This window comes from Spea bombifrons, chromosome 3, assembly GCF_027358695.1.
Source record: "Spea bombifrons isolate aSpeBom1 chromosome 3, aSpeBom1.2.pri, whole genome shotgun sequence".
Taxonomy (NCBI): domain Eukaryota; kingdom Metazoa; phylum Chordata; class Amphibia; order Anura; family Pelobatidae; genus Spea; species Spea bombifrons.
The window spans coordinates 86,338,924-86,351,709 of record NC_071089.1 but is presented as its reverse complement, the minus strand read 5'-3'; the positions used below and the strand labels follow the sequence as shown (position 1 = coordinate 86,351,709).

General features: G+C 38.6%; 1 protein-coding gene across 1 annotated transcript; it reads right to left on the bottom strand.

Moving 5' to 3' along the window:
• Nucleotides 1-644: 644 nt before the first annotated feature.
• Nucleotides 645-12,129, bottom strand: LOC128483120 (T-kininogen 1-like). The gene is made up of 10 exons (XM_053459179.1): nucleotides 11,850-12,129; nucleotides 10,606-10,719; nucleotides 9,803-9,890; nucleotides 9,068-9,240; nucleotides 8,587-8,697; nucleotides 7,592-7,676; nucleotides 7,306-7,451; nucleotides 3,678-3,785; nucleotides 2,607-2,696; nucleotides 645-1,512 (listed from the first exon to the last, which is right to left on the bottom strand). The coding sequence occupies exons 1-10, from the start codon at nucleotides 12,042-12,044 to the stop codon at nucleotides 901-903; spliced, it is 1,722 nt and encodes a 573-aa protein (XP_053315154.1). The 5' UTR covers nucleotides 12,045-12,129; the 3' UTR covers nucleotides 645-900.
• Nucleotides 12,130-12,786: the final 657 nt, after the last annotated feature.

Sequence of the window (12,786 nt, the reverse complement as noted above, 5' to 3'; positions counted from 1 at the left end):
GACATCCATCCTCTGATGGTGACAAGTTAGTTATGCTGTTTTCATGTTTTTGGTAGATTCCGTTCCGGCCAGGCCAGGACTGGCAACATATGGCCCCAAGGAGCAAATAAAAACAAATGGCCTTCTAGCCCTGTAGCTCCTGTGATCAACACAACTGTTCCTTGCATGAAACCTGTCCTCATAGATGCTCACATGGTGTGAGCTGCCAGGTTACTACAGCAGGGTCACATTCTGTTACATGACAGCACAAAATCAGCACACGGTTATCAGGCTGGCTTATATTGAACCTTGCATGTGTGTAACCTAGATACCTATATCATGCTATCTAGGGCCTTAACATGCATATTATATTATATTTGCCTATCATATATTATTAATACTTGTGGTAATTGGGAATAAATTATGATCATTAATTAATAATAATTATTAATATTATTAGTAGTGCATCACATACCAAAATGTAAAGATCACCCTCGTCAGCGAGCTTACAATGATAATTAGTGGATATTTTCATGGAACAAATCAGTTATTTTTCTGATGGAAAAAGTCATTGAAGTATCTGTCATTATCCTATATTCTATAGTAGCCAAGCCTTTGAACTATATTTTATACCATTTGTATTTCTGAAAAAGTGTTAAATGATCTGAAAACATTCATCTGGCATTTTTATTGTGTTTTTATACCTAAAATTTTAAGCACATTACTATTATAAATCATCAGTTCATTATATTGTAAAAAATTCCAAATATAGTGTTTTACTTTCAGATGTTCAGGAATGTTTTCAAAGTGTTACAGACAAGAGTGACAATGTTGCCCTACTATCTTATGCAAATGTGTATGTTAAACCTAGATGTTATAATTGATGGGTTTAATTTCATTTTGTATTTAGCTTGTGGTTGGCTAACGCTTAAAATCTAGAATACTTAATAGATCTTCATCTGTAAAAGGTTGAGGAGATTTTTGTTCCTGTGCTTGGTCATGTGAAGGTATACCACTTGGGGATATATGTGGTTTCAATGTAGTAACTGGCCCAAGTGAACCTCTCCGTTGCCACAGCTTCCCAGGGCATCTTGGGGCAGTTTCTAAGTCTGGCAGATCTAACAAAACATCATCATGAATATTTGGGAAAATCCCTTCATCCTCTGGCAATGATGGAATAACGGGAAATAGAGGAGGGGTAATATGTGTCGTTTCTTCTCCATGATCTAAACTCACTATTGGTATTTGGGTTGTCTGGAAGACCTTTATAATTTGAGTTGTAGTTGCTGGCACAGGTGGTTTTACTGTTACATCATATTCTTTCCTTTCATCTTCTCCGGATTCTTCAGAAGAGTCACAATGCTTGTGATTGGGTTTTTTCTTATCTTTTTTCCCATGTTTATTTCCCTTGTTTCCTTTATGATTTGGACCACATTTTGATTTCTTCAGCCCCCGTACGGCTCGTCTCAAAACTCTCGATTCAGGTAAACTCATACGGAGTGGGGAAAGACCCTTTAGCGAAATACGTGATGCCTAAAAAAGTTTAAAAAAAAAGTTGGAATAGTGGAGTAGTGTTTCTGATGTGCTTCTATTAGGTTGTGATTATGGGTGCGCAAAAATGTGGATTTTTATCTCTGCTGTATCTTTTCAATATACTGTATATCCAAAGGTCCACACAGCTGAAGAATTATTCATAACTCTTGAGAATGCCAAAAAACTGAATGTTGCAGAATCTTGTAATACCTTTTTGACTGGACTAACAGATTATTTTAAATACTGTTAGTCCAATTAAAAAGGTATTACAAGATTCTGCAACATTCTGGGTTTTTTTTTGCATTCTTATACACTGGACTAATACAGCTACTCCAAACTTAACTCTTAAAATATTTGGCATGATTGTTCCTATACAAATCTGGGTACACAAAGGCCACAAAGGCCACATACGATCTTATGCAGGCACACATTTTTAAAAACCCTGCCTTGCCTCCCATACTTCTTGTTCTATCTGGAGGACCACTTTGCACTGCCTGGGACCTACTGGTAGTCATTGGACTGGAGTGTGAGAGTAACAGATATAGAATACAGGGATACAAGTACCACCAGTCTTTTTTCTGGAGTAGAAGGCAAAAATGTATACTTTAGGGAAAATAGATTTGTCATTGAATAATTATTTCATCCTTGCAGTATTTCCTGTCAGGTCTCAGGGTTTCTCCACAATAATAAGAATTGGTTAAAGAGCAAGCTTAACCATAACATACTAACCTATGTTGTCAACTGGCCAGGTACATTTAGCACTGGATTTCCAGTTAGGCGCACATTACACAAGGTAGGAATGGCTGAATAGTAGCCACACAGACTTCAATATGACAACAAGACATGATTATTATTTATTCCTATAATATATGCATATCTTATCCAGCCCTGGCTAAGCTGGCCATAACCATCCTTTTGCCATGAATCTAGAATGGGATAATACTAGATTAGACCACTGGATTGTAAATAAAATCTAACAACCATTTCCCTTTGTTGGACGGTACAACAAAGCATAATATATTTTGAAGCGTTTATAAGTATTTTTCAAATTACGTAAAGCAACAAGTAAAAAAAATAAAATTAAATATATTTACCGATGTAAACAGAGGTTGGGTTGAGCATTCATAACTGGAGCGGGTGTTTTTATCTGTTACATTTATATTGGCATTACAGCTTAAAATTTCCTGAAGGAAAGTAAAGGAAAAAAGAAACACACTTCTCAAATTTATGAACAATACATTGAGTGATTTAACCAACGTATACAGTTTCTGGTGAAAAAAAAAATGTTCCATAAAACAGAGCTTGTTCCAATTGAAACAAAGAAGTTGATGGCATCTAGTCTGACCATTTTAATTAAGATATTTTTGTAATATCACAGACATAGAAATATAGGTTTTGGGTGTCTAGAATAATTTGCCTTTGTAATACATAAATAATTAAACTAATCGCGTATGGACAAGAAAAAAAAGATCATACTACCGTGGTATTAGTCATGTCATAATGTACTTTGCAACTGACTTTATTTTGCAATGTTAGATTTATCACAGGTATTAACCCCTTAATGACAAAGCCCGTACATGTACAGGCTCAAAATGCATTGTTTCCAATGGGTTTAGGGGCTGCCCATTGTCCTTAAGGGGTTAATGCCATATAACCTAAAGACTGCAAGAATTTGAATCTGGACCAAATGTGAAACAAAATAAAACTGGGTGCCTGCGGAACAAATTTTTTCAGAAAAATAAAATAATTGTATGTTTAGCTTATATCACACGAGTGTCAGCATGCGCAGTCTCCCTTAGTAGTAGTCACTGAAAAACAGGGCTAGGCAATGTTTTCACTAAATACAGGGGGGGTTGCCGTGAGCGGGATTATTTTAACTCCCTGACCTTTCTATGCATTATGAAGGACTGCAAAACATGCATTGATTATATCTAGGGATTTCTTCACAGTATTTTACTGAATAAACTATTTACAATTAGAATAATGTAGGATTAGTGATCAGGTCAGGCCTGGGGCCAATAGCAGACCCTGGCATTTAAATAATTTACCGGGCTCAGTGGATCACCAGAAATTTTCCCCACAGACAGTCTTGGCCAGTAAAGCAATGTTACTCTTTATTATATATATATGAAAAAACAATATAAAAACATTTCCAGAGAACTTACTGCAGATGGTAAGGAATGACATTCTTCTTCCAGGAAAACATAATCAAGCTTTGTACAGTTGGTCTCTTTAATTTTAAAATTTACATCATATATTATTCCATTGGAAGCCTGTAGATGAAAGGCAGAAAAGGAGCATGCAGCAAGTTAATTCAAATTACATTCATATTTCAAATTACTATGATATCAATATACTATACTGTTTGTAATGGGGAGTAAACATAGAAGTGGACAATGAATCGGAACCAATAAGCCCATCTGATCTGTCAATTTCCCTGTAATAAAAACCTCATTTGACCCTTGGTCTTATTTTATATTCAGGATATCCTTATAGTTGTTCAATGGATGTTTAAATTCCCTCACTGTACCAACCTATCAGGGGTTTGTGGATATGTGAATAAAAATAATGGCATCCTTTAGTGTAAAACAGAGGTTTCCTGCTGCAATAAATGTAGAAATAAATGTAGAAATAAATAAATACACGCTCTAACTATAATATAGAGCATATAGAAGCTGAGCTTAATGTGAAGTTAAACCTATTTATATGTTCTCTGTTTTATTAGAACATGTCTGTGCAACTGAGAACCCACAATGGGTTCCAACGGGACCATAAAGGAAGACCCTAATATTAATTCACCAAACAGGTTTGCTTGCCCTCCATGAGAAGGTCCATTAACAAGGTCTATTCAAGACCTCTTTCTGATTTATTATGCATTAAACAAGACTATTTTTACATAAGGAGTTTATAGGAGCTGGCAGGGCCGGACTGGCCCACCGGGATACCGGGAAATTTCCCGGTGGGCCGGCAGGTCCGTGGGCTGGGACCAGGGGCAATTGCCCCCCAGGCTGCCCGAAACCTAATCTGAGCGGGTGCTGGGTGCCGATGCGGCCGGCGCTACTATAATACTTTTTTCTTAATTTAATATGGCAAGCTGGTCCGGCTTGCCATATTAAATTTAAAAAATGTATTACAGTATCGCCGGTCGGCCGCATCGGCACCCAGCGGCCGTGTGCGATGGCCGCCTAGTGATGGGAGCAGCGTGAGGGGTGAAAGCTCCGCCCCCTCGCACTGACCTTTCACCCCTCACGCTGCTCCCATCACTATGCAGCCATCAGACTGCTGGGAATGTAATCTAAACGGCCGGTGCGTGCTGATGCCGCCGGCCGGCTCTACTTTAATACTTTTTTTTTACTTTATATGGCGAGCCGATCCTGCTTACCATATAAATAAAAAAAAAAAAGTGTTAAAGTAGCTCCGGCCGGCGGCATCAGCACGCATCGGCCGTTTAGATTACATTCCCAGCAGTCTGATGGCTGCATAGTGATGGGAGCAGCGTGAGGGTTGGAAGCTCCGCCCCCTCGCTGCAGCACCGGATGTCAGGTCAGTGACATCCTGTCAGGAGAGAGAAGAGAACAGTGTGCTGCTATCAGAGGACGGAAGTCAAGAGAAGTAGAAGGTGAGTAAAGTAATGTATTTTTTTGTACAAAATGTATAATATTTTTTTGAATGTGTTTTCAGCATGTGTGTGTATGTAAGTGTGTCCCCCTATATGCCACTCTGCCGCCAGAAATGCCTTATACCCCCCTATATGCCACTCTGTCCCATGACATGCTTTTTAACCCCCTATATGCCAGAGTGGCATATATATGGGTATAAGGCATTTCTGGATGCAGAGTGACATATAGGGGATTAAAAGGCATATGATGGGACAGAGTGGCATATAGGGAAACATAAGGCTTTTTTGGAGACAGAGTGCCCCATGATATGCCTTTTAACTCCCTTTATGCCACTCTGCCTCCAGAAATGCCTTATACCCATATATGCCACTCTGTCCCATGATATGCCTTCTAACCCCCTATATGCCACTCTGCCATATAGGGGGTTAAAAGGCATATCATCATGGGACAGAGTGGCATATAGGGGTATAAGGCATTTCTGGATGCAGAGTGACATAGGAGGTCAAAAGGCATATCTGGAGGTATAGTGGCAAAAAGGGGGTTAAAGGCATATCACGGGGCAGAGGGGCATATAGGAGGGTTGAGGCATATCAGGGAGGCAGAGTGGCATTTGGGGGTTAAAAGGCATATCATGGGACAGAGTGGCATATAGGGGGGCATAAGGCTTTTCTGGAGGCAGAGTGCCCCATGATATGCCTTTTAACCCCCTTTATGCCACTCTGCTTCCAGAAATGCCTTATACCCCCCTATATGCCACTCTGTCCCATGATATGCCTTTTAACCCCCTATATGGCAGAGTGGCATATAGGAGGTTAGAAGGCATATCATGAGACAGAGTGGCATATAGGGGTATAAGGCATTTCTGGATGCAGAGTGACATAGAGGAGGTCAAAAGGCATATCTGGAGGTATAGTGGCAAAAGGGGGGTTAAAAGGCATATCACGGGGCAGAGTGGCATATAGGAGGATTGAGGCATATCAGGGAGGCAGAGTGGCATATAGGGGATTAAAAGGCATATCATGGGGCAGAGTGGCATATAGGAGGGTATAAAGCATATTGGGGAGGCAGAGTGGCATATAGGAGGGCATAAGGCTTTTCTGGAGGCAGAGTGCCCCATGATATGCCTTTTAACCCCCTATATGCCACTCTGCCTCCAGGAATGCCTTATACCCCCTATATGCCGCTCTGTCCCATGATATGCCTTTTGTGGCATACAGGGGGTTAAAAGTCATATCATGGGACAGAGTGGCATATAGGGGGTATAAGGCATTTCTGGAGGCAGAGTGGCATATAGGGGGTTAGAAGGCATATCAGGGGGGCAGAGTGGCAAGCCTGGGGGCAGATGTGCATAACTCGGGGGTAGGTTGGCAAATAAAAGGAAAAAAACACAAACATGTCTCAATCATAGCTTATATTAAATATGAAAAAAATAGTCTACATGAATTAATAAAGAAACAAAAGTTTCTTACCAGAATATCGTGAAGAATAATGTCATCACTGTTTTGTTCCACTGAACTTTTTCATCTAAAATGTTCGCAGTAGTAAATGTTTTGATCCCATTATGTGTAATGTATTTCATTTATTAGGGCCTTTTAACACTTTTGCTTTCTGGCATTTTAATACAAATAATGAGATAAAAAGAATGGTGAATAGTGTGACTCGGGTGTGTATAAGGGGTGCGTGTGGTTAAAGAGCGCGACCGTGAGATAAACTATATGGGGCTGGTCTCCAAATTTTTCCAGGGCTGCTTTTCAGTCCCAGTCCGGCCCTGGGAGCTGGTCCCTCATAATGCATAATAATACTAATAGAGATTTACATGTCCATGGAGTCTGTTTAGTCTGTGTATAGCTATCTACAAGGTGTGAGTTCTTGGTAGGTCTTAGACTTCCACTTTAAAGAAGAAAGAGAAAAGCTAACAAGATTACAAGCTTTTTATATGGATAATGTTTAGAACCTGCAAAGCAATAACGCATGGTCTAATTCAGAAGTATAAAACATGGTTGCTCTATGTCAAATGTTTTTCATAAATCATTGACTTAGCTCAGCTCAAAACACATATTTGACACTTTGAGAATCTAAAACTGTAACTACTAGTTATTGCTTGAACCAAAAAATGACAGGTTTGTCACACCTTTTGCAGAAATGTTATTCCCTTAGAAATGAATTTGCCCACCTGTTTTGTGGCTTTCACAACAGTCAGAACGTTAAAAAGGTATGTATTGTTACTATTTGAATTGTATTCATTGATGACATCTTTTAGCAAATTCAGAAGGACTGGATCACGTGGTTCTACTTCATTAGGACAGCTAAGACAAAACCCTAAAACAGTAAAATACAGATTACATGGTGTGCTGCCAACACACACACACAAATTGAAATCAGACTATGTAGAGTGGCTTCTACTAAAAATTACCTAAAAATATATATACAGTATAGGAGAAAACTGTAATCGTAAGTACCTGTGTCTGAGATGCATTCCAGTGATATGTCATTAATTTCTCCTTTAGGCGTTACAAACACACGACTTTTACAGTGACCTGGTTGCTAAATGAAAACAAAACAATTAACATTACAGAGTTGGTAAGCAATTTTTAGTTGGCAGCCCATGCAGCGTTTGATGTGAGCTGTATTACAACTTATTTTCTAAACTTGTTTGAGTAGGGTCCTACTTTGCTTTTATTTCTGTTAATTAATATTGATATGTGCTATACTAACTGTTATGTCTTATTTACCTAATGTACACTGCTATGGAATAGGATGGCACTATATAAAACAACAAATAATCATTCAACTCTAAGCTGTATGTGTATGTACACATTGGGTGAACCTTCAAACCCTGCGCATTTTGCTGGTATCTCAGTTCCGAGAGCACTAGATTTTTTTTTTTATATATCTTTTATTGGGCCAGAATAAAAAATTCCATTTTATGCAACTTTACATTTATACTTGTTCACCCAATATTATTATTATTTATTGTTTTAAATAGCACCAAAGGATTCCACAGCACTGTACAAAGGGTAGACAGGACATGACAGGACAGAACAGGTCCAACGAAGTATGGATATTTGGTTTTTCTCCCTAGAATTTACTAACTCAGTCCAAAGCAATGGCGGCTCTATGCTCTTTAGTACAATTTTGGGTTAGAGTGTGCGTTTGTATGGTGTTAGCTTTTATGTGAGCATATGGAGTTAGCCTGTAAGCATGTGATGTTAATATATGTATGTGTGTGTGTTAGTGTATGGTGTTACCATGAGTGTGTGTTAGTATTTGGCGTCAGCGAATGTGTATGTGTGGGTGTCAGTGTATAATGTAATAAAACAAGTACATTATATAACCATTCCTCAAAATACTTTTCTTTCCATACATTTTTACAGTATCTCTATTTTTTTTTGTAATAAGTGGCCCCTGTAAGAGGTAGACCACTGAGGGATGTGAAGCAATTCAATATACTTACTCCATCTTTATCAAGTTCGCATTCTTCTGAGGTTACGCTTGAAAATATGCTTTTAGAGCAATTGGTTTGTCTGACCTTATACTCAATTTTATAAATCCATCCCCTCACCACCTAAAATATATACAAATCAACAGGTTAAGTAGAATATTTCACACTCTAGACAAGAGACATAACTATAGTTGATGCAGTATGTGAAGAAAACAAGGATCATTTCTGGGGAAATATTGCTGACCTCCATAATGTTAAATCGGCGAGATCCTCATTTCCCCAGATTAAATATGCGTTATGTAGGACCAGCTCTTCATGTAAGAATCAAGCTGGGACTTGCCATTAATAATGCATTTTAAAAAATGGAGTTGAAATGTTCAATCCATCTACAAGCCCATGGGTTTTTGAACACACCACACACAGAGAGTACAGTAAAACAAATATCTGCTAATTCACTGCATGAGTCCAGGTCAACCATTATGTAGCTACAGACCTGGCGAGTGGCCTTTTGAATGTCCTCCACATCAAAGAGAAAGGGGTGGTTTCCCAAACTGTTCATTCTTTCTATTGCTGCCTGCACATTTTTCAACACCTCTTCATTGTTGGTGTCAATATGTACATCGCATCCAAGGCAGGGCAGCTGGACAACAGAAACTGTAGGTTCCACTAAAAAAAATATGTCCCAACAGTACATGAGCACATCCTACCATCGGCTGTTTCCCCTTGCAGTTACATTGGCAGATTTGCTAATTTCAATTAATCCCTGTTGTTTCCTGATAATTATTTCACTTCTGACACAATTAAATTACATTTAATTACTCATTAGTAGTGAACTTGCATGCTTTATTTGAGCTTTTCCAGCTCCAGCACTGGCTGTGTTAAACTTGTGGAGGGAGCCTAATGAGACCCACCATGCACATATGAAGAGAGAGCTTTCCTAACACTGATTGGCTTCTTAAAATAGTCAATCGGTGATGTGAAAAGAGGACCAAAGAGGAGACATTGTCCTGCAGGTTTGGAGCTACAGCTTCTCCTAAGTAATTGCTTTATTTTTGTTTTTAATACATAAGAAATAGTAAAGAATGCATGTCAAAGTACTTGGAAAGTACATCAGTACTGATTCTTTGTAGGTGAAGCTGCATAGAACATTAGACTGCCCCTTCAATTATAAAAGAGGAACCATATGTACATAGTTACTACAATACATTTTATATATTGACATACATACCTATAGGCAAGCTGCAGTTTTGGGAAACAACGTCGCTGCTTTTATGCTCTGTGTTGACGAGAACATGTACTGAGCATTTTCCCAATGCCTAGACAAACAGAAAATTATATGGTTAAACCAAACATCTATTATGTGTGATTACTATTATGAGCCATCTGTCCTAATGTTCCATCAAACATAAAACTTGTACTAAAATAAGTACCTGTAAGTGATGTTATTATCATGACGTTTGACCAGCTAAATGGATGGCTAAGAATTAATGAGGTGTGAATTCAACAGGAGCAGAAGTGTCAATCCATAATGATATAAAAACTAACCCTTGACACTACAGCTGTACTTCCCCATGATGCTTGACATACCAGACTGGCTGAGAGTCAAGGCAGCTGGACCTTGTGTCTGTAGCCTGTAAACTGTGTCACTGCCCAGGTGCAGACTCTATGAAGACGCAGCTAGGCCTCCTTGAATTTCCAGGAGGGAGGCAAGTACCCCTTCTTGCCCCCTCTACTGGACACTCATGTCTCCATGCACATGGTATACTTGCCCCAGGCAGCAAAAGCTGTGGCTGGGGTCAGACAACTTATAAGTTGCAATAATTGTTGGAGCACATAGGAGGAGGGCAGATGCAGCAGCTACCACAGGTAGTACAACTCATATTTTTCATTTAGGAAGAATGCATATTAGATTACTCACGGGATAATGCATTTTTCTTTTCTTGGGATTTCAGGGACAGTAAACGGTCCCTTTAAGGTAGGTAAGTTTTATGCTACTTATGAGAGATGAATATAAAAATGTAGTTTACTTACTATTTCTGGTGTTTTGTAGTCACATTCCTGCCATAATTTGCCACTCTTTACTCCACATGAACTTTCACGCACATCATAACTGACAAAGGTATGTAGCAGATTATCATTTTCTAGCTGTTAATAGAAAAAAGTAAAAGTCTGAGCTAGTATTTCATAAATTAATTCAAAACATACTGCTGTATTAACTACTATAATGTTTTGTTTGGCTGTGTTAAGGGCCTTCGAGAAACCCTAGAGTAGGTTGAGGTATGACCACAGATGGTGCAATATCAACTCTTGGCCAGCAGGTTGGCAAAGCTCTGTACCTACTTCCTAATATTTGAAGTTGCTAAAGAGGGACACTTTTGTTTTGGGGTGTGGTTAGAAGTTAAGCTGGGGTAGGGCTTCACTGAGACATGTTATGTAACCTATTGATGACTATAAAGATTTTTTTTTCTAAGCTTGAGGTGTGGTGCTTCATTAATCATGTTCCATTGTAAGGGCATGGAGGATATGCAGCCCCTCCTTTCAAAAGACCATTGAGATGACCATATCATCTTGGTCTACCCCCAAAGAGGGCACCCACTAAAGTTTTCAATTGAAAATGGCAGCCAAAAGGTCAGTCCACCTCTACCCAAAGACTGAGTCTTCAGGGATCTGGCACTACTGTAGTATTTCCAGCAAATGCAAAACATGTCTATATCCATCTTCAATAAAAATAAGTGCAAAAAATCATATATGTAACTGAGCAATGCATTTAGAAAAATAATATGTTCCATTTATATTTTATAATCACATTTTCTGTTGCACAGCAAACACACCAAGCTCTTAAGGGGAGGAAATATGTTTGGTCCCAAACAGACATTTGGGAGATATAGTGTAAAGCAGATTACAAGCAATAGAGCATTGTGAATACAACCAGTAAGTACATAATTTTGAAAACAAGTGAATTGGAATTACATTTGTGATAAATGTACGTTAATATACAGCTGTGTGATGGTGTTTTAAGAAACTAGGAAAAAGAGTTAACATGGTAATCTTTCGAGCCAGATGAAATCTGGTCAAGTCAGATAATAGGCTATTAAATTAATGATAAAGACCATTATATGACTTAATGACTATGATACTGCATCAGCTTTTTAATGGCAGACCAGTGTATAAAAACAATTACAATAAAATGATCTGTTGGTTGGTTAAGTGTAGGTTCCTTGTTGCATTACATTATTAATTAGAACATCCTCAATAAGACAATTTATAAGACTTACCCTTGTCTTGGCATCTGTGATCCTGTAGAGCATAAGCTGGTTTCCGTCTTCTTTCTCAATGTTATATACGTTCAGTGCCAGATCTACTGCCTCAAAGATACTTTGGTCATCACAGTCAGCGTCGGTTAGAACCTCATTGCCACAAACTATGAGCCGCAAAGAAGAACAAAAAAGCACTGCACCTAGGAGCCTCATTGTATGCAGTGATACCCAGGGATACTGGGGACTGCTCTTTAAAGTCTGAGCGTCTGAATACCTAGTAACAATACCTAGGATTAGGAAAACAAAAAATGTTACTGCTTGGGAAGGGGAAGGTAAACAAACCCTCCTCTCACAGATGTTGCCCAATTTTACAATGCAAACAGTTTGCGCAAACAATTGTATGTGGGCAGTGAAATGCTTAAAGGCTATCTACCTTTCACTCAGAACAGATCAGGGAATGATTAACATTTAAACATTTGGGGCCTCTAGGTAAATACAATAATTTGATTCACGTCAGTTTAGTTGGCTCACATTTTTGTGTGTGTTTTATATGGTCTTGTATTCGTATCTGTCATTCTATGCATCTATATAACATCCAAGTATGATCGTTATACTTCTCAAACTATATTTTAGACACTTTTTGTCTAAGAATATTTATTATCATAAATTCACGGTATATATCACAAATATTATATTATACATAACATTGATTTATAGTGCCAACAGAGAACTCATTTCTAATCAAGGGCATTTATAATCATGGATAAGAATTTCTATGTTTTAGGTCAGATACTAACCTACACAGGTGCCTTCCTTTCTGCTCAGCACCGGAATTTTACATCCTACCATAGTACACCACAGTATGGCATACCGCCAACCCTAGTGTTCGGCATGGTGCCCGTCATTGGGACTGCTCTCTCCAGAGGCTGACTTGAATGCCTGCAGCTGTAGGAGC

Excerpts from the sequence above, each read along its gene's own strand:
- LOC128483120 (XM_053459179.1), bottom strand. The coding sequence starts at position 12,044 with ATGAGGCTCCTAGGTGCAGTGCTTTTTTGTTCTTCTTTGCGGCTCATA. Across the intron at positions 9,241-9,802 it reads AAACTGCAGCTTGCCTATAG|TGGAACCTACAGTTTCTGTT; the intron begins GTATGTATGTCA and ends TATTTTTTTTAG. Across the intron at positions 1,513-2,606 it reads CCCAACCTCTGTTTACATCG|GCATCACGTATTTCGCTAAA; the intron begins GTAAATATATTT and ends AAACTTTTTTAG.